The sequence below is a fragment of the Quercus suber genome, unplaced genomic scaffold (genome assembly GCF_002906115.3).
Source record: "Quercus suber isolate HL8 unplaced genomic scaffold, Cork oak 2.0 scaffold_130, whole genome shotgun sequence".
NCBI classification, from domain to species: domain Eukaryota; kingdom Viridiplantae; phylum Streptophyta; class Magnoliopsida; order Fagales; family Fagaceae; genus Quercus; species Quercus suber.
Genome location: NW_027069593.1, coordinates 154,923 through 175,108, shown reverse-complemented (window position 1 = coordinate 175,108; position 20,186 = coordinate 154,923). Strand labels below are relative to the sequence as shown.

The 20,186-nt window shown below is 37.3% G+C and overlaps 1 protein-coding gene across 1 annotated transcript; it reads left to right on the top strand.

Annotated features, from left to right (window-relative positions):
- Positions 1-478: 478 nt before the first annotated feature.
- Positions 479-20,167, top strand: LOC112004198 (uncharacterized). The gene is made up of 13 exons (XM_024036430.2): positions 479-743; positions 1,109-1,803; positions 1,889-1,923; positions 2,023-2,101; positions 2,251-2,329; positions 4,744-4,913; positions 5,900-5,956; positions 8,738-8,897; positions 9,385-9,604; positions 15,481-15,561; positions 17,953-18,078; positions 18,239-18,290; positions 19,391-20,167. Exons 2-13 carry the CDS (start codon positions 1,222-1,224, stop codon positions 19,541-19,543), a joined length of 1,794 nt encoding a protein of 597 aa, XP_023892198.1. The 5' UTR covers positions 479-743; positions 1,109-1,221; the 3' UTR covers positions 19,544-20,167.
- The last annotated feature ends 19 nt before the right edge of the window (positions 20,168-20,186 follow it).

Below are 20,186 nucleotides of genomic sequence, written 5' to 3'. Positions count from 1 at the left end.
ATAACGCCGCCCCTGCATATGGAAAAAAGCCAATCCAGAACTCAACATTCGAGCTTTTGAGGGGTAAATCAAGGCTTTAAAACTCGTGATGCTAGTTTAGTATATACTTTCAAAATGTTGCTAACTAACTATATAGTCTGGAGATTGATGTCAAATGCCAATTTTCCCCTACTTTTAAATGGTGTGCAAAATTGAAAAAATTAAGTAGCAAAATAGATATAGGCTAATGTGAGGTCCAAAATGGAAGTATCTTACTACTAGTTTGAAAATGAATGGTTTAACCATGCAATTCAAAAATTAAGGCTAGACTGTAATTTTTCAGACTTATCCTAACCCAAACGATGTAGGGTCTGTTTAGTACGTATGTTTAAACAACAGTTTTCACATTTTTTGAAAATATGTGTAGGTGAAAAAGTGAGTAAAAATACGTGTAATATGGTTTAAAAGCTGAAAATATTATATACCAGGGCCGTAGTTTGGTAAATCCAGATCTCTCCATTTGCCAAACACCCCGCTTATAGACAATATTAACCTTATCACCGTCGGGGATAGATAATAAACCCAATTCAATCGAACTTCCTTCAAAACACCGACTTCCTACGGCCCTTTCCCCTGGAAACCCGATTCGATTTTATTCCTTCCTTCTCTTTCCCAGAAAAAAAAAGTAAAATTCATTCGTATAATTGTGGCTTCAGCTTCAGCTTTCTCAATTATCTTTTCCTTGCTTGCTTTGCAACCCGAAGGTTAGTATATTTAATTTTAATCTTATTATCTGAATATGTTCAGAATTAACACTATCTTACAATTTTAGAACTTATTATAATTGTTTTCTTATTTTTTTATTATTAAAAGTTCGGGTTTTTTTTAGAGGTCCAAATTTCTGAATAGGTGAAGTAGAAGCTGAGAATTTAAGATAGGGGTTTTTGAAAATTATAAGATTTTTAGTATGTTCCAAATGGTTCACAAAAAAAAAAAAAAAAATGTTTAATTGGTTCAAATGGTGAGGAAGCTATTCACTACAAATCTATAAACTAAATATGGCTTTGGTCACAAAATGTTTATATGGTATAACATAATTTGTTCTTATGTAAGTAATATTGTGATGCAGGTGCAGCATAGTGGTCTTCTTTTTTTGGGTTTGGAATTCTGTTTCCATTTTAAACTATTCAATCTTTGGTTGTATAGACAGTTAGACACATTGTGGCCAAATAAGTGAAAGATATGGATAATGCCCATGATCAGCCGCTCCCTCCGGGCGTTCAATCTCTGCCAAACTATTCAACTAACCCAGCTCCTTACCCGCCCCCTCAACATTTTGATTACGCCGCAAGACCTCAGTATCACTCTAGCAACACGGGAAATTATGTCTTTCCGCATCCTTATTCTAATTCAACCTTTACTAATGCTACTCAAAGCTCATATCCGCATAATGGGACATCAAATGGTTATGCTCCTCAGTGGTCAGGTCACATCCCAAATAACTTTCATGATGGCTATGCTTCTCAATTGGGTTCAGTACAACATGGTGCCTACCTCATTGAGCAGCAACTGCAAAACCAAACTGCGGTCGGGGAAATGCCTCTGCATAAGGATAACCAGAAACCTCAAGATATGGGGCATTTTGATGGAAATGATCAGAAGAACTCTGACTCAGTTTATCGAGAATCTAATTCTAATTTTTCGCATGAAGAGTACAAAAGTGCAGTAGATGTTCCTGATGTGTCTACTAGCAACTTGGGACTTCATGTTAAAAATGACAGTGAGGTTGAAACTGCCGCTCAGGATGCTGTGTTGCGTGAACAGGTACATATGCCTTATGATATCTAGGATATGCTTACATGTTTCATTACTTTATATATGATTAGTTTGTTCCTATTTGGTTTAACAGGAAATTGTCACCCAAAATGTCATACAAAGTCAAAGGTACGTACTAGTTTGTCCCCGACAGTATGCCATTCTTGATTTCATAAATGCTAGAATTGATAGCATATGAGACTTAGATAATTGTGTTCTGTAACTCAGAGAGGCAAGAGGTGCTGGTGGACCTCCTAAGGATAATACAGACATTTTCTCTGAACGTCATGATCCCAATGCTCTGAAGGTAAAATTTGCATATCTATGTTGGGTTGCTTTGATGTTTTGTTTGTCTGTTTTTTTTTTTTTTTTTTTTTTAATGAATTTATACATAGATCACTTATTATTCTAAAAATATTATCAATTTTTACATTTTATTTGTGAGTATCCTTACAGGAACATCTACTGAAGATGACTTCAGAACATCGTGCTGAAATGGCTTCAAAGCGGGGGAAGGCAAACCATCCTGAAGAAGGTTGGTAGTTAGTGTTATCCTTCTCATTTATCTACATTTGATATATTTTTGACACCTGCATTTATGTAGACTGTTATATCTTTGACATCTTTCAATTTTAGAGGCCGACCCTAATGATTATATGCTATTGGTAAGTTTGATAGCATGATGATTCTACTTATAAAAAATAAAAAAAATAACCTAAAATGATAATTCTCTATGGTCACATTAGAGGATTGTGATAAATAAAGGCTGGTAGCTAAATATTAAGAATGGATACTTTTTGGTCTTTGCCAGATTCTTACATGGGTATCCTCCTTAATAACTGGACAGATAAAGATGGCAAAACAACAAAGAGTCCTAGGAATAGAATCGTCAAAGGTCCTATGAGAAGAAAATCAGGCAGGGAAGGGGGGCTGAGGTTATAAAATAGGTTTTACTAGATTTAGCCCTTCTCTTGGCATGAGAAGAGTACTTTAGAACTAATTGCTGCAATATAATATGATTGAGTTCTACTTTTGTTTCATTCATTTAATCTGAAGGGTCTCCTTTTATTGTCAATATATGTCTCAATCCAGCTTTAGCAAAAGTGCCAAATCCTCAATTCTGTTCCTGATTCAGGCAAGCTAAAGTACAGGAATATGGAATATATCATGTCTCTGATTTGAAGCTGGCTTGAATTTAAAAGAATGAAAACCCACTATTATCAAAATGTGATATGATAAATTCTGCAATGTAATTTTCCAGGGGAAGGGTATATTGAGCTGGACTATGTAACAGGCCTCAAGTCTCTGATACCAAAGGAGAGCATGACAGTTTAAAGTACTATTTATGTAAAAAAAGCTATTCATTAATTGCAGTGATTGGTGGTGTTGAAACTTGTAGCTAGTCTAATAGATTTTCTCTTATTATATTTGCTCTTGTAATGTTCTTCATCAGATTGAAAGTGATAGAAATGAAGAGAAAAGCACCATGAAGGATAGTATTGGTGGTCTTGGGACCTGAGACTAAAATAAGATCCCAGGGGGAGACCTAACCATTGAAACTTGTTTGGGCGATGCTGTATGAGGTGGTAGATGTTTTACCTTGTTGGAAAGCTTGTATATGGGAGGCATAATAATAGCGTCATATGTTCTGGGATTCTCCATTTTGTCGTGGGTAAATTGGAGGGAGTGGAATAGTCGCTCCTCTAAAGTTGTGGAGAGATCTGGGATTGCACTTATTGCTGCTTTTTTGTTCTTTTCAATTGAACATTGTACAATGTTATTTTTATTTTTTTTATTTATTTTGGGGCGGGTTGGGGGGGGGGTGGGGGAGAGTTGTAATTATTTATTTGATTTTATGGACCATTTAAATCTGTAATTGTAATCTTTAGGGAAAAATTAGACATTGAAACTTGAACCATAGAGGAAAAGCAGAGAAGTTATAACTTGGTCATGTTTGCATATCATGAAGGAGAGTATTTGGAGAGTTCGTGTCCTGTCTAGAGTGGTTTTCTTTTCTTGGTGTGCGCTATTGGATAGGGTCTTAACAGTGGACAACTTAAGGAAACAGGGTTTTTTTTGATAGGTACAACTTAAGGAAACGGGGTTAATTGTTGCCCAATGATGTTTCATGTGTAAAGCTAATGGAGAGGATGCAAACCATCTATTCCTACATTGCTCCGTGGCTTCAGACCTATGGCTATTGACATTCTGTTTATTTGGGGTTTATAGGGTGATGCCTTCGGTTCGGGAATTTTGTGGTGTGGAAGGAGGGCTGGACTGGCAGGGAAGGTATTGGGATGATGTGGCGAGCTGTTCCGTTGTGTCTTTTGTGGTGTTTTTGGTGTGAGCAGAATGCTTGGTGCTTTGAGGGAGATGAACTCAGTGAAGGTATTGGGATAGCTGTTCTGTTGTGTCTTTTGTGGTGTCTTTGGTGTAAGTGGAATGCTCAGTGCTTTGAGGGAGATGAATTCAGTGTGGTTAAGTTGAAATATATCTTCCTGAAGACCCTATATGAGTGGGCCTCTCTGACTTCCTCGTTTTCTGTGGATGTGTTTCTTGATTTTTTTGGAATCTTGAGCTTTCAGTAGTTTCTGTTTTTCTGTTCTACTTTTGTTCTTTCTGTTCTTTTCATTTTTGAGTTGCCTTTTGTATATTGCCCGTGTACTTGGGCTTGCTTTCTGGCTTTTAATGAAATTATTTACTTTTCTCAAAAAAAAAAAAAAAACTGCTTGCTTACAACAAAAAATGATGTTTAACTGACTACCAGATCAAATATTCTCTTTTTGAAATAACCTTAACATTATAAGTTGGTCGAAATTTCTATGTTTCACATTACAAATTGATATGCCATATTTGAAATATCAGCAAGCAACAAGAGTCTTTTTTTATTATTTGAAATTAATCCAAGAGCATTTTTGGAAACTGTGCTAATTCATGCTTTGATGTCAGGTAACATAGAAATTGGAAATGGGTATGGTGTACCAGGTGGAGGTGCTTATTATGGTGCTCAAAAGCCTAATATTGATACCCCCAGTAAGTCAAAAGAATTGCCTGATTACCTTAAGCAGAAGTTGAAAGCAAGAGGTATTCTTAAAGATGATACAGAAAAATGCTCTCCTGTAAGTACCAATTATGCTAGTTTAACTTACTTATGATTTGGACTTATTATGCTCTTTTAGGTCAGATTTGGATCTGCATTTCTCAACTTTAAAACATGGGGCCTTTTATGCTATATCTTCGTGAACTTTCATCCTACTGTCAATTTACTGCACTTTCCATTGTGCCAATGTCCCCTTAAACTTTGAGATTGTGTCAAATTATTTGTTGGTTAAAATCAACAATAATATGTCACAAATACAACATATGCTTGTGAGCCCTGTCTTATGACATTTGTTTTTATTATAACATGTCATAATAACCATTATGACAATGGAGGCATGGGCAATGGTGAAGTAGAGGAAGAGAATGTCAAGGAATTGGAAATCCTCAAAACCTATGTAACCTTCAATCAAGAGCAGGATCTCTCTTTAGGTTTTGTTTGTTTCTTTTCTCTAAATTTCGAGATAGAGAGATGTCCAATTTGTACCAAGTTCTTTTCGCAACCCTTAATAGAGTAAAACTTCTTTTTATCAACAGTTTTTTGGGGGACTCTGATTTATATTTTTTTGGAACTCTCTGTTCTTTTTATTGCTTCAGTGTCAATGCTGTTTATTTTAGTTTTGGTGGTTTTTCTCATATCAGTTTGTCATTGGGATGTCAATGAAATTATTGATGCGTTACTTAATAGGAATCAGTATCATCAGTTTTGGTGTTGGTGGTTTTGCTTATATCCAGCTGACATTGTCAAGAGTCAAGCTGAGGCAATTCTAGGTTTATTCCCCTTTTTTTTGCACACTTTTTTTTTTCTTGGAAGAGAGGGGGGGGGGGGTGTGTGGGTTGTGCTGGCATTGAATCAAATGGAAGTTAAGGGGTACATTGGCATCTTTAATGAAATTTCAAGGGGCTTAAACATAAAAACCCCAATAAAGTGATTTCTTTACAAGTTTATCTTTTCAATATACCAAATTTTATTGCTCAACAGCATACCTGTGAATTTGATTTTCAGAAGTTGGAGACTGGTTCAACTCAACTAGTGGATGATGGAAAGCTGCCTCTTGGATGGGTATGTATCAAATGCCGTAGACATGTTTTCTATTCTCTTTCTCTCTCTCTTGGGGGGCTTTTTGTGTTAGAATCGAGTGCTGTATAGAATTCTTATACCCAGGCCGAATGATCGGGAATAGGATTTTACATATTTAGAAAAAGCAGAGTTGAGTCAATTACTCATTAATTGTTAAATAATATACAAGTAGTACAAGATTCATGATTGGTAATTAGTGTAATGAAACTATCTGGTGTGGGACTTACGGGAAAAGTGATTGCCATTTTTCAATGAAAGATAAAGCAATGTAAATATGCAGAAATGCATTTTTAACCTTTAAATTGGGATAATTTTCTTTCTTTTAAATTATGTATGATAATAAACAGATAAGTGCATTGCTATGCCTGATAAGTTTGTTACTGTTTCTATTCTATTTTATTGGTCTTTTGTAATTCTTACTTTTGAAGGGAACATCAATTATTGCTTTTGACTTTTAAACAAGATGTTACTTTCCAAAACTTCCCTTTTTTTGGTACTTTAGTCTACTCTTTGTTTAAATGCTTAGGGTAGTTTTGTGAAGTTGTAATTGTGTGATCTAGTTTTGGAATAAGATCTATTATGGGACATCCCAAAAAAGGACCAAAAAAAAAAAAAAAGGAATTAAGAGTGTATTATTGTAAATTTGATTAGAATATAATTCATATATATGCAAAATATGATACAATTTAAATAATTCATTGGGCCAATTATGTTGTCAAAATATTTGCATCAGATTTCAAGCTTGTTAGAGAGCCAATATTGTATTAGTACGACAGCATTGTTTTTTCTAGAAGAACTGTGTTATATATGCTTCTAGAAGAGTCTAGAATTTTCTAGTGGTAAGATGTCACTCACCAGCTGTCATAGTCAAGAATATTCTTTATTCCTTGTAACTAACTCTCCTATACCTCTCAAAATATAGTTGATGGGAGGCTAGATAGGAAATCTCCTCTTTTTTGAATCTTCCTCATTGAATTCTTTTCTAAATACTTCACTAACATGGTATCAGAACCATATCTCTCATTTATTCTCTGAGTGCAATTTTTATTTTTGCTGCTTCCTTTCTGAACCTTCATCTCATTTTTATTGCTCTTGGTTAGTCTGGTGGTTGGTCCAGTTAGTGGTATCTATTAGTGGTGAGGTGGATGAAGACTCTAGTCTTCACCACCAGTGTTTTTGCCATGGTCCAGTAGTTTAAGCACCACCTAAACAACCACAACCACAACAGCAACAACCTCATCCACAACCAGCATCACAGTTGCTGAAGCTTGTTAATGTTGGTTGTGGATGAGGTTGTTGCTGTTGTGGTTGTTTAGGTGGTGCTTCATGGTAGTTGGTGGTCTCTGAGGAGGTTCTGTGGTTTCTAAGGGGATTAGTGGCATTTTCTGGTCACTCACAGTGGTTTTTGTCAATTCCAACATTGGCGGTGGTTTCTGGTCATCAATGTCATGTTCTAACGTCAAAGCTGTGGTTGCCAGCCATTTTTGAGCCTTGTCAGCAGTGGTGTTGTTCATTGAAGTGGAAAAGGAAGCCTTCTGTTTTGTTACATGTATTGCTAGTCCATATCCAAATAAGGATAACCTTATCTGCTACTGAGTTGAGACTTGTCAACCTGTTTGGTTACATGTTTTGTCCTATCGATGAAAAGTATTACTTTATCTTGGTATAGCACATTTAGGCCAGCCAAATCAGGCAAGTCCAACCCATACCCAAATCAACCCAAGCCCGACCCAGATCCAATTGGGTCCTGCCTAAATCTTTCTTGGATCAACAAAGTTTTCAGTTTTTCAATTGGTTCACATCAAGTCTCAGTTGGTTTAGGAGACTTTCGGCTGCCATGAGATCTTTTGGCTGATTCAGTAAAGTTTTGGTCAATACATACTGAGCTTCAGCTGATTTTGTATTGTTCCTTGATTGACCCTTTTAAGGTATTGTTCCTTCCTCTTTTAGCCATTTTTGGGGCTTGGATTTCTGAATTTTCTACTCCAGTTGTTAGCATGATGAATACTAAGCTTGAACTGAGTTTTTCATTGACTACCTTAAACTCTCCCATGACATCTATCAAGTTCAACGGTAAAAAATTAGGCAAAAATACAAATTTCACCCGCTAAGTTTGGTCAATTGTCATTTGGAAAATAATGGAAGATTTTGGAATTGAAGTACTGTGCTTGCTCTGAGAAGAAGGGTGAAGAATTAAAGATGTGAATGTGAAATACTAAATATGAAGATAAATAAGGATGAAAAACTGTGAAGTGGCTAACTGATTATGAAGCTTCAGTTAAATCTAGTAAATGTCAGCTATTTGTCAAATTTTGGGTGGGTTATAGATTTATGATACTCGTTTGCTTGAAATAGATTTATTACAATGTCATGGACTGTTAAAGATGATACTAATAGCTTTGTTCTTTTTATGCATCTGGTGCTTTTAAAATCATTTCATAGAACTTTTTGTTGGAACTTTGAGGTTAACTACTTAACTTTTAGTTACATATGAAATCTCATAAGAAAAGGAAGGAATTTATGATACCTTTTTTTTTTTTTTTTTTTTTTTTTTTTTTTTTTTAAATGTCCAAGTTAGGGGCTTAAGGTGCGTACATGAATGCATGCTTGTGCATGCCTTTCTGCTGCAACTTTTTTCTTACATGAACTTTATTAGTTGTCTCAGTTCTCAGTCTTTCAAAGTTGTGAACTTGTAGTCTTCTCTAAATTTCTTAGTATGGCTTTCTTTGATGCTTCTAAAACCTTTATGAAATTCTGATGTAGGTGGAGGCAAAAGACCTTGCTAGTGGTGCTTTATATTATTACAATGAAAAGACTGGGAAGAGTCAGTGGGAAAGACCTGTTGGAGCATCTGCTATCACACAGCATCCATCACCTTCATCTCTTCCAGAGAGTTGGGTGGAGTCTTTGGATGAAACAACAGGTATGCAATAATCTGTGTGCATATCATGATCATCCTACTGTGTTTAGTTACCATGAAGAAATGAGAGGAAAAAAATGAATACATAGAATTGTATTTCTTAGTTGTGGGAACATTGTGTAAATGTTTCAGTTGTTGCTAAATTCAGATTCTACAGTGAATGATTTTTAGGTACTGATGGTGAATATGAATTTATTAGAATTTTTGGGGAATTTCGTAGCATGAGTTTCTGTCAGTGACTAGCACTTGAAAGTAAATTTCATACATGGTGTCCATGTCCTTTAATTTTTGGTGCAAGCCACTACTGAGGTCCACTGTTAAAGGTATTATCCTGCTCATGACAATATTCTTGATGGAAGCACAATTATGGTTTACCTTATTTCTTTGACTACATTTGTGGTAAAAATACTGGTAAACAACAGAATGTAACTGGATTTGCAACCTTCATTTCTAATTCCCTTCTTCCCTGAAATTTATGCTCTCTATACAGGCCATAAATATTATTACAATACGAAGACCCATGTGTCACAATGGGAGCACCCTGATTCCTCACGGCAGGTTGCTTCAAAAGATTATGACAGCATGCTCCCCCAGAGTGGTGCTGATGTAAATCAGGACGATCGATCATCTGAGCTAGAGAAGTGCATGGGATGTGGTGGCTGGGGAGTAGGCCTTGTACAGATGTGGGGTTACTGCAATCATTGCACACGGTGAGATAATGCCTCTTGTTCACTAGAGATCTTTTGATTGGATTTTCTTATTAGTTTTTTAGTTTAATACAATGCATTGGTTCTACTAAATAAAGATGTTTATTTAAGTAAGGAGGCGAGAGAGTTTGACTTTAGATAGGATATAATTGTTGAAAAAAATGTGGCTAACCCCATTAGTTGAAGAGGTTCTATAAAGTTGGCCTCTATTTAATTGGGGATTAATTTTTGACTTGAGTTGAGTTTTATTTTTTTGAAAAGTAAATAATTAATTAAATAATAAAAGAAGTATGCTCAAATATACGGGAAGTGTACTAGAACTTCTCCAAAAATTACACTCTAAAAATCCAGATGGTCAAGGAATTCCAAAAAAGAAGTGATGCTCTGCTGCTTGTTATTGTTCAATGAAGAATAGGACTTACATATTGTCAGGAAGTTGTTAATTGCAGTTTGCTTTGCATGATAAATTTCTTTTTAACTAGGCTTGCAAGTCATAAGATTAAAATGACCTTTGGCTGTTTTGTGTTATTCTGCATGAAGTAGTCCTTTTTCAATAAATTTTTCTTACCTATGAAAAAAGAAAAAAGACCTTTGGTGACCAGTGGAATTGATATTATAACCTCATGATGGCTCTGGAATTGGTAATATTGTATTATGCAGCTCTTGCAATCCTCCATTTCAGAAATTTTTACCCTTTTAAGTATGGAGTTATAGTATGGCTTCAGCTCTTCCAATAATTGTATCTTTTGACGCTCTACATTACCAAACGCTCGGCGATTCCATTGCACAATGTCCTCTTTCAGAGCCCTCAATTTTTTTGCAAGCATGAAACTAGGTGTACCTACAAAAGAATGCCGATTCCACCAGAATTGAACTCTATCCACAAATCCCTCCGTCTTCAACCACATATTTTCAAATTTGAATAGACTTTTCCCCCTTGCCATTTCCCCTGCCTCCAAAAGAATTGGACTGTGCTCTGAGATAGGATGTGGTAAAATCCTTTGAAGAACATCTGGGAAATGATCCTCCCAGACTAGAGTGACCGAAGCTCTATCAATCCTGGACATTGCTGGTTGATCAGTACCACTTGACCATGTATATCTACCTCCATCCAAAGGCAAGTCAACCAAGTTAAGATCCTCAATAAATTCAGAGAATTTTTCCATAGCCAAGGTCAAACGTGTCTCTCCCCTACGCTCGCTAGGGAAGCGAACAATATTAAAATCCCCAAAGCAGCACCACGGTAACCTTCAATACTGCTGAATACCCACCAACTCATCCCACATGTGACCCCTCTCAATATTCTCATTTGGGCCATAAACCCCTGAGCATGCCCATATAAAACCGTCCCCCACCCCTTGCCACTTTACCGAAACTGAGAAAGTGCCAACCATAACCTCCACCTTCTCCAAAATCCTTTTATCCCACATAAACAAAATACCACTAGCAGTCCAATCAGCCTCCAAAACAGCCCAATCCACATATGGACAGCTCCACAAACTATAAACCAACTGTCTATTCATGCTAGCAATTTTCGTCTCTTGTAAACAAACAACATCGCACTTCCACTCCCGCAACAAATTCTTGACCACAAGTCATTTTTGAGGATCATTTAAACCTCTAACATTCCACGAAATCATTTTTGTCTTCATAAACACTAAACTATCCCCAACTACTGACACAAACACAAGACCACCCTTTATATCCTGTCATAATTCACCGAACATATGAAGTTTTGCAACTCTCTACGTCCCTTGTTTTTGGACTTGGCCACTTTTTTGCTACCCGTTTCTCTCCTGTGTAACACATTGGCTGCTTCCATCACAGTTTTTAGCCTCTGTAAGAGAGCAATGCACAACTTCTCATGTGAGTCGTTGACAACCCAACCAATTTACTGAATCCAGGAATTCTATGCTTCACCCACCCAGAAATATCTAACTTATTCTCAATACTCAATACCTCAGTGGCCTCCTCCAACTCTGCCAAATTTGCTGACACACTCGGATCAATTATTTGTAGAGGTAAACAATCTGACATTTCAGTTTCACCAAAACCCATAGAAAAATCAACTGCATCCTTCACAAGCATGACCTCCCTAGGAAGACTTAAAAGTTCCTTACTAGAAAAAGAATTAACCTCTTGACCCGATACTCTAAAACCCATTGACCCAGCTCGCAAAAACTCCAGAAAATGATCGGGAAAAGAAGGTCCGATCAATCGCGGCACAAATTCGAGAATCACTGATCTCTTACCATCAAAAATCAACCCACCCGACAGCTTATTATAACCCAAAATACTGTTCCGGTTGGAGCTGAACCTAAAACCCATCTTCACAAGAGACTTGATGCGCCCCGACACTTCCACCGGCGATACCTAGCGCTGATGAGTTAATAAAACTCCCTCTTCCTTGGTCTGCGTCGCCCCTACTGGCGGAACCACCTGCAATGGATTGACCGAGAGGCTCCTTTCATCGTCATCGCTCCTCAACAAAACCACCGGCGTCGCTAACCCAGTTGTAAGGACTGTGGGATTCTCTTCAGTCTCATTGGGACTAAGTGTAGAGGAAAGTGGGCCTAAAAGAGTGTTGGAGCATTCGCCGGCCTCTAAAATGCCTGGGCTTGTACTCAATGGGCTTAAATTAGACTCACAGTGGGTTACGGGCTGTTTTGGGCCCAACCTAGTATTCAACTTCACACTCTCTTCTGTGACAGCCCGTAACACCCATTTAATAGAAGTTTTTTCACCTTTGGACTTATCCCAGAAAACCCGTCTCTTCCCATTCTCAACTACCTCCACTGTTAATCCCTTCCCAGTCCATCATGTATCCCTCAAATCACGCCCCTTGCCATTTTTAGTCTTCTTTCTTTGGAAGAAATTTCCTGAAGTCAAAAATCTAAGATGTTATGTATCAAGGAAGGGGATAATAACACCAAGTTTTTTCACAAAATGGCTAATTCCCATAGAAGGTTTAATCATCTAAGGACTTTGGACGTGGATGGGGTGGTTTTTGAGGAGGAATCCCAGGTGACTAATCAGGTAGTACAATTTTATAAAACTTTGTACACGGAGACTGAGGGGTGGAGGCCTTTTGTGGAGGGTTTGGATTTTGATCGTATTGGGGATATGGAGAGGGTTTGGCTTGAAAGAAAGTTTGAGAGAGAGGAGATACTTCAAGTTGTACATGACTTGGAAGGGAACAAAGCTCCAGGTCCGGATGGGTTTACTATGGAATTTTATCATCATTGTTGGAAAGTAGTGGAGAAAGACGTCTTAGCAGTCTTTGAAGAGTTTTTTCAACATTGTAAGTTTGAAAAATCCCTTAGTGCTACCTTCATTGCATTAATTCCTAAAAAGAATGATGCCTCTAATATTAGAGATTTTCGACCTATTAGCTTAGTGGGGAGTGTGTATAAAATCTTGTCTAAGGTTTTGGCAAATCGATTGAGAGTGGTTTTAGATCAGTTGATTTCTGAGACTCAGAATAGCTTTGTGGGTGGAAGACAAATTCTTGACTCGGTTCTTATTGCGAATGAGTGTGTGGATAGCCGAGGGAAGAGTAGGGTTCCTGGAGTCATTTGTAAACTTGATATTGAAAAAGCCTATGATCATGTGAATTGAGAGGCTTTGTTGAATTTGTTGCATAGAATGGGCTTTGGAGTGAAGTGGTGTAAGTGGATCTGTACTTGTATATCCATAGTTCAGTTCTCTGTTTTGTTTAATGGGTTTCCAGCTGATTTTTTTGGTAGTTCAAGAGGTTTAAGACAAGGGGATCCGTTATCTCCTATGCTGTTTTTGATTATGATGGAGGTGTTTAGTAGGATGTTGAGAAGAGTGGAGGGAGCTAGCTTGATCCGTGGTTTTAAAGTTGAGGGTAGGAGGGGTGGTGGGGAATGTGTTACACATTTACTGTTTGCAGACGATACTATCCTATTTTGTGATGCGGATGTGGAGCAAATCCTTCATATTCAGTTGTTGTTACTTAGTTTTCAGGCGGTAACAGGTTTGAAAGTTTATGTGCATAAAAGTGAAATGGTTCCAATAGGGGAGGTTGATGATGTGCATGCCCTGGCTGAAATTTTGGGCTGTAAAGTTGGAAAGTTGCCTATGTCTTATCTTGGCATGCCATTAGGGGCTTCACATAATTCCCCTTCAATTTAGAATCCTATTTTGGAAAAATTTGAGCAGAGATTAGCCGAGTGGAAGAAGCTGTATCTGTCTAAAGGGGGCCGTTTGATGTTACTCAAGAGTACGCTATCTAGTCTTTCTATCTATTTTCTATCGTTATTCACAATTCCTACTCATGTGGCTAATAGAATTGAAAAGTTGCAAAGAGAATTTCTACGGGGTGATAGCAAAACTCATTTGGTAGGATGGGATAAAGTTTGTGCACCCATAACCAATGGTGGCTTGGGGATAAGGAAACTTACTACTTTCAATAAGGCCTTATTGGGGAAATGGTTGTGGCGGTTTAGGAAGGAAGAGGATCGGTTATGGAGGAGGGTGGTAGCTTCAAAATATGGTGAAGAATGGGGGGGTTTGACCTCAATACTGGGTAGGGGAGTTCATGGGTGTGGTTTGTGGAGAGGTATTCGCATGGGATGTGAGAATTTTAGCAAAAATTGTCAGTTTGTTGTTGGGTTGGGGAATAGAGTGAGGTTTTGGCAGGATGGGTGGTGTGGGGATCAACCTTTTCATTTGGCTTTCCCAAGGTTGTATGGTATTGCCATTGATAAGGAGGTATCTGTTGAAGCTTCTTTGTCAAGGCAACGGGTGGAGGATAGAAGAATTTGGGATGCTCGTTTTATTCGAGAATTTAATGATTGGGAGATGGATGAAGGGCTGCATTTTCTTCATATATTGGGAGCTAATACTCCTCCAATGGATGTGGGAGATCGGATGAGATGAAAGTTGAAGCTTAATGGGGATTTTGATATCCGGTCATATTATAACAAATTAAGAAATTCTCCTTCAATTGCCTTTTCTTGGAAAGCTATATGGAAAGTAAAGGCTCCTAGGTGAGTTTCCTTTTTTGTTTGGTGTGTAGCTTGGAATAAGATCCTAACGGGTGATAATCTGAGATTGAGGAAATTGGTTTTTGTGGACTGGTGTATTATGTGTCGACAATGTGGAGAGACGGTAGACCACTTACTTCTTCATTGTGAAATGGCTTATCGGTTATGGAGCTTTGTCTGTATAACTTTTGGCCTGTCTTGGGTTGTACCTAGATCGATCCCAGATTTGCTTTTTGGCTGGTAGAATTGGTTGGAGAAGCACTCGTCTCAGATATGGAATTTAGTTCTGTTGTGCATCTTTTGGTGTATTTGGAAAGAATGAAATCGGCGGACTTTTGAGGATTTGGATAGTTCTGGTGATCAGATGCTTGCTTCTTTTTTGTTTTTTCTTTGTTTTTTCCTTCTTGTATTTTCTGGGTTTGCTTTATGTTCTTCATGCATAGAGTAGCCATTCGTATATATAATATTCTTACTTATCAAAAAAAAAAAGTTATAGTATGGCTTCTGATTTTTATTGACTTGCAATTGGGAACGATTAAATTAGTGCAAGGAAATATTTGCATAAGGTAATTGCTCCATGTCATAGGATATTCTTTTTTTCTTCCTGTTTTTTTGAAATCTAGTGTAGATAATAATATCTTGGGATTGTGAGTTATAGGTTTGACTTTTTAATTCCCATTGCTCAAACCATGTCTTCTAGGAAAGTGATGATGATCTTCCCAGTGAATGACATAATATTTCTGCTGGCCATTAGAATCCTCTTTTGCTCAATTTGTATTGTTATTTTTTTTCCCTCTCATGTTCTATAGATGAGCAATATATGGTGTTCCTTTATTTTATTGTTGCCAAAAACTTTTTCAAATGCAGAGTTCTCAATCTTCCACAATGCCAGTACTTGTCAACCAGATCAAGTGACCAGCAGCAGACCAACAATTCTGAAAAACCAAGGTACTCTATCTTATGTGGGATTCAGATATTGCTTAAATGTGGGGTTCACTACAATCAATGTATGTACATTTGTATGCATGTGTATGTCTGTGTGTGCCCCCCGCGCGCGCGGGGGGGGGGGGGGGGGGGGTGGGGGTGTGCACCCCATCAATCTTGATGGATACAACTCTTGAAAAATTAGGACATGACAACAATATATATATATATTTATATTATTTATTTAACAAATATTTTATCAAAATAAATGAAAACTATTAGAAAAATCTTTAAAAAACACATCTAAAGTTGGGAACTTTTTGAAATAAAAAATCATATATTATTTTCCTCTTGGCACACCGAGGACACACACACAGTGTCCTGGTGTGTTTGAGCTTGAGACACATTCCATGTCCTGGGGATTTGGGAGTGTTTGTGCTTCTTAGTCTTTAAGTAATCTCCCCAATTCGCGTGAAAATGGATGAGGTTCCATCAACATTGACGAAGCACAAGGCCTATCACAGAGTATCCCTATATATTTATATACTCCAATGATCTCTAGCTCAATTGGCATTTCCTCCCTTTATAAATCCCAGGTGGAAGGTGAGGTCGTGGGTTTAAGACCAATCGGGTGTGTGTGCAACTTTTTTTTTGATAATATATATACAGATTGCTGGAAATAATTGCCACTTTGTATGCATAGCACATGACATGCAATGACAAATTAATCTAGAATTATCTGAATGATAAGAAATTCTGTGTTACTAATCAGCTACACGTTAAACTAAGAAACAACATTATATTTATATGAGTAAAGCTATCCTCCTATATGTTTTGTGGATATTGCCGTTGCTTGGGCTTCTCCTCGGCTAGAATTACTCCTCTTTTAGCATTAAAAATGTGGGTACTATAGTGATGTTGCTACAAAACAAAAAACAAAAAGCAAAAACTCTCTTGGTGACCAAAAGCTCCCGCTGCCCAGGATGTCACTTTCTGGTTAACACCCTACTCTCTGGCCATTGCCTCTGATAGAAAACATCTTAATCAATTTGTGGCGGACTTTTGGTATTGTAGTGAACTTTTGACTCCCTCCCCCTAAAAAAAGTGAGTTTTATATTGCTTAGATTCAAATGAGAAATATTTGATAAATTCTAGCAAAATTTCCAGTTTTCAGAAACTAAAAACGGAAATTTCTCTCCATAACTCATTAATTATTGTGATCTTTTAAAAAAAGATTTGGAGAGAATTTATTATTAAATTTTGTTGAGCTACAATCTAAGTTATTGCTTTTTAGTCTATGATTTGATAGATGCTTCTAATTTATGTATTTGATTGTTTTGGTTTGCTGCTGTATACTTCCTGTATACTTGGGTGACTCATTTTTATGACTTTGAATAAAATTTTCTTTACTTATTAAAAAAAAAAAAAAGAAGTAGTCATTGCTTTTCAGTTTTCAATCACAAGCTTGTTTGATCTGATTGATGGTTTAGGTGGATATTGAAGATGCTAATTGGAATTTAAATTTTTAAATGTTTATTCCCATCTAGTTATACATAATGAAAACGAAAGTACAGCTCTGGAGACACGTTCCGAGGGCATGAAAGCAACTTTCTTATTCCTATTTGTACCTCCTTTGTCACTCTGTTGGCATCTTCTCTGTCCTCTCTGCTGTCCAATGTCGCTAAAGCTCAACCAAATTTACTGATTTGGACAGTGTGGGATCAAAATTGTAGTAAAAAATAGTGTCATACAATATAAATGTTACCATAGTGACACTGCCCAAGGTACAGCCAAGACTGAAGAAGTTGCTACTGAATGTGACATTTAAAGGAGCCTTGCATTTTATGAAAAAATATTTGTTAGCTAGTAGCATGATCAATCACAATTAATGAATAAAAAACCAATCATAATTTGGACATATGGGTGGCAAAAAAGAGAGGTCGAGCCTTGGTGCGATGGCAAGTGCCTTCCTCCAAATGTGACAGGTTGCAAGTTCGAGTCAGGGAATCAGTCTCTCCAAAAAATTGGAGGTAAGGCTGCCTACCATGACCCCTCTTAGACCCTGCAAAAGTGAGAGTTTTGTGCACTGGGTATGACTTACTGTGGCAAAAAAGAAGGCATTGCACAGCTTACATGCTAGTTTGGAATGAAATTATGGGCAAGTTCTATGGCTTCATATGCCTTAATTAAATCTTACCCTCATCATTATGTTTGATTGAGAGTGGCCATGGAAAGAATAGATTTTCTAGTTAAGTTTGTTTTCTAACAAAATTACTACAGTATTCTTCTTTTTATGAAGAAAGAGGGTTTTATTGGCACTAGAAGAATGGTGACAATACTCACATGTAGGAGGTTAGCATTCCTCCTCCCTGTCTCCCTCTGAGAGAATTGATTGATTCCACTATGGGTTTCCAGGTCCAATTGGAAGCCTCCTATGGGAAAAGGAAGTAAAAGAAGTGGTAGGAAACGTGCTTATGCTGATGATGATGAGTTGGACCCCATGGACCCAAGCTCTTATTCAGATGCTCCTCGCGGTGGCTGGTATGTTTAGATATTTGATTTAACTATTCTTATATGCTCTTTGCAAAAAAGAGAAGAAAAAAAAAAAAAAATTCTAGTATATGCTGAATAGCAGTATATTTGGCATATATACCAGGAGAAGTGCCTGAATGACTAATGTTATATGATGTTGCTTTTGCAGGGTTGTAGGCCTAAAAGGAGTGCAGCCACGAGCAGCTGATACAACTGCCACGGTATGCTAATTGCTTTTGCTTTGAGGATTACTTTTAATTTTTTTGTCCTTTTTTTCATTTGATCTACTAGAGATAGAGGTGAATGGCAAGAAGGATCATATCTTTCTCAATAGTTGGCAACAATCATTTGGGTATTTTTTTGAGTTAAGTTTGGTCTGGTTGCCCATCTCCATGTGCATGATGAAGGTATTAGTGAAAAAGGCTAGGCGTCTGTGGTTCGAACCCTCCTCTCCTTTCCCCTCAATCTACCTATCAAAAAGAAAAATATTAGGGATCTTCACCTCTTGAGATGGAGGACATGGGAAGAGTGACAAGAACTTAGTTATAGACTGGAAGTAGTTCTTGCTGTAATGTTTATTCTACTGGCTTGGCTATGTGATCTTGCATACTTCATAACTGATAAACTTTGGCCAGTTAGTACTTCCTGGACTTTGCTTTTAGTGGTTTGCTTTGATATCTAATCCACTTGGAAGTGAGTCAGCACTGCAATAAGGCTTTCTCTCTATATTTTTCACAACCAATAAAGAAAAAACACTGCAGTTTGGGCTCAGACTTGGTACTAAATTAGTACATTTTAGTCATCTTCTCCATTCAAATATAGTATTAGTTCTTACATGGTTCTGACGAGGTTGGATGTACATTTTTGAGAAGTGAGGAGGTGGCATTTAGGAACAATAATGTAATCTATGTTTTGTGTATATCTTGATGTTTGCAAAACAAGAGGATGGGTGTTACTTAAGTTGACTCAGACAATGCTGTTCTGCGACTGCATGAGTGATGCGTCTACAATGCCTATTGACTTTATTCCATGGAAGTTTCAATGATGTGCAGACAATTGCACATTATTTATTAAATAAATGGCCTTTTTTAGATTGTATTCATCCTCATGATTGACCATGGAGTTCAGCATATGACAATTTATCCTGCATCTTCATTGCAAACCTGTCTTCCCTAAGGGGGCCATGGTAGGAACATGCACGCACTGAAAATACAGAGTTTTGTACAATCTGAGGTTTTAGCATAAGCACTTCCTCGATGGTATCTCATACTTAAGGTAAAATGGTAATTAATTAATTATTTGTTTATTTTTTGTGTTTCAGGGCCCTCTCTTTCAACAGCGTCCATACCCATCTCCAGGAGCAGTCTTACGGAAAAATGCTGAAATTGCTTCACAAACGAAGAAATCCAGCCCTCATTTTGCACCTATATCCAAGAAAGGGGATGGGAGTGACGGACTTGGTGATGCTGATTGAGATTTTGGTTGTTGGAGTAACCTTCAGTTTAGGTTATGCTGTTTCAGCAAGTGGGACAAACATGTCATAGTTTTGTCTTGTTTGTATCTGATCAAGTAAAGGATAGCAATTTCATCAGCAACTCAAGGTGTTGTCAGTGTATGAAGCAATACTTCCTGTAGCATGCGCTGCAAGTACAAATGGATGATTGGTTGGTTGCTAATTGGAAGGAGTAAGAGTCTCTCATTTTGGAAGCTGGGCTCATTGATATCACTTTAGCATCTTGGCTTGCATTGAACAATCCACAGGTGGAACCAGAAACGTTTCCATTGGGTGTAGCATTCTCCCAAAATAGCCTTGAAATGGAAAAAGGATTAGAAAATTCCATATACCTTTTCCTTGATCCGACACAATTCGTGGTTTATCTTCAAATGATGGCCGGAGGGTGTTTTATGATATGAAATTCAATGGGCAACCTGTAATCTCTTTTATTTTTTGAAATGTGAAGTAGATAGTGCTAGTGTTCTAAGATTATACATGTATACGTGTGTGTGTGTATATATATTTGTTGAGAATCATGTATACGTATATATTTAAATACCACTAGTTCTAGTGTAAAAAGCGACTGATATTTGTTTAGGAAAATTTGTCCATTCTAAGTTTA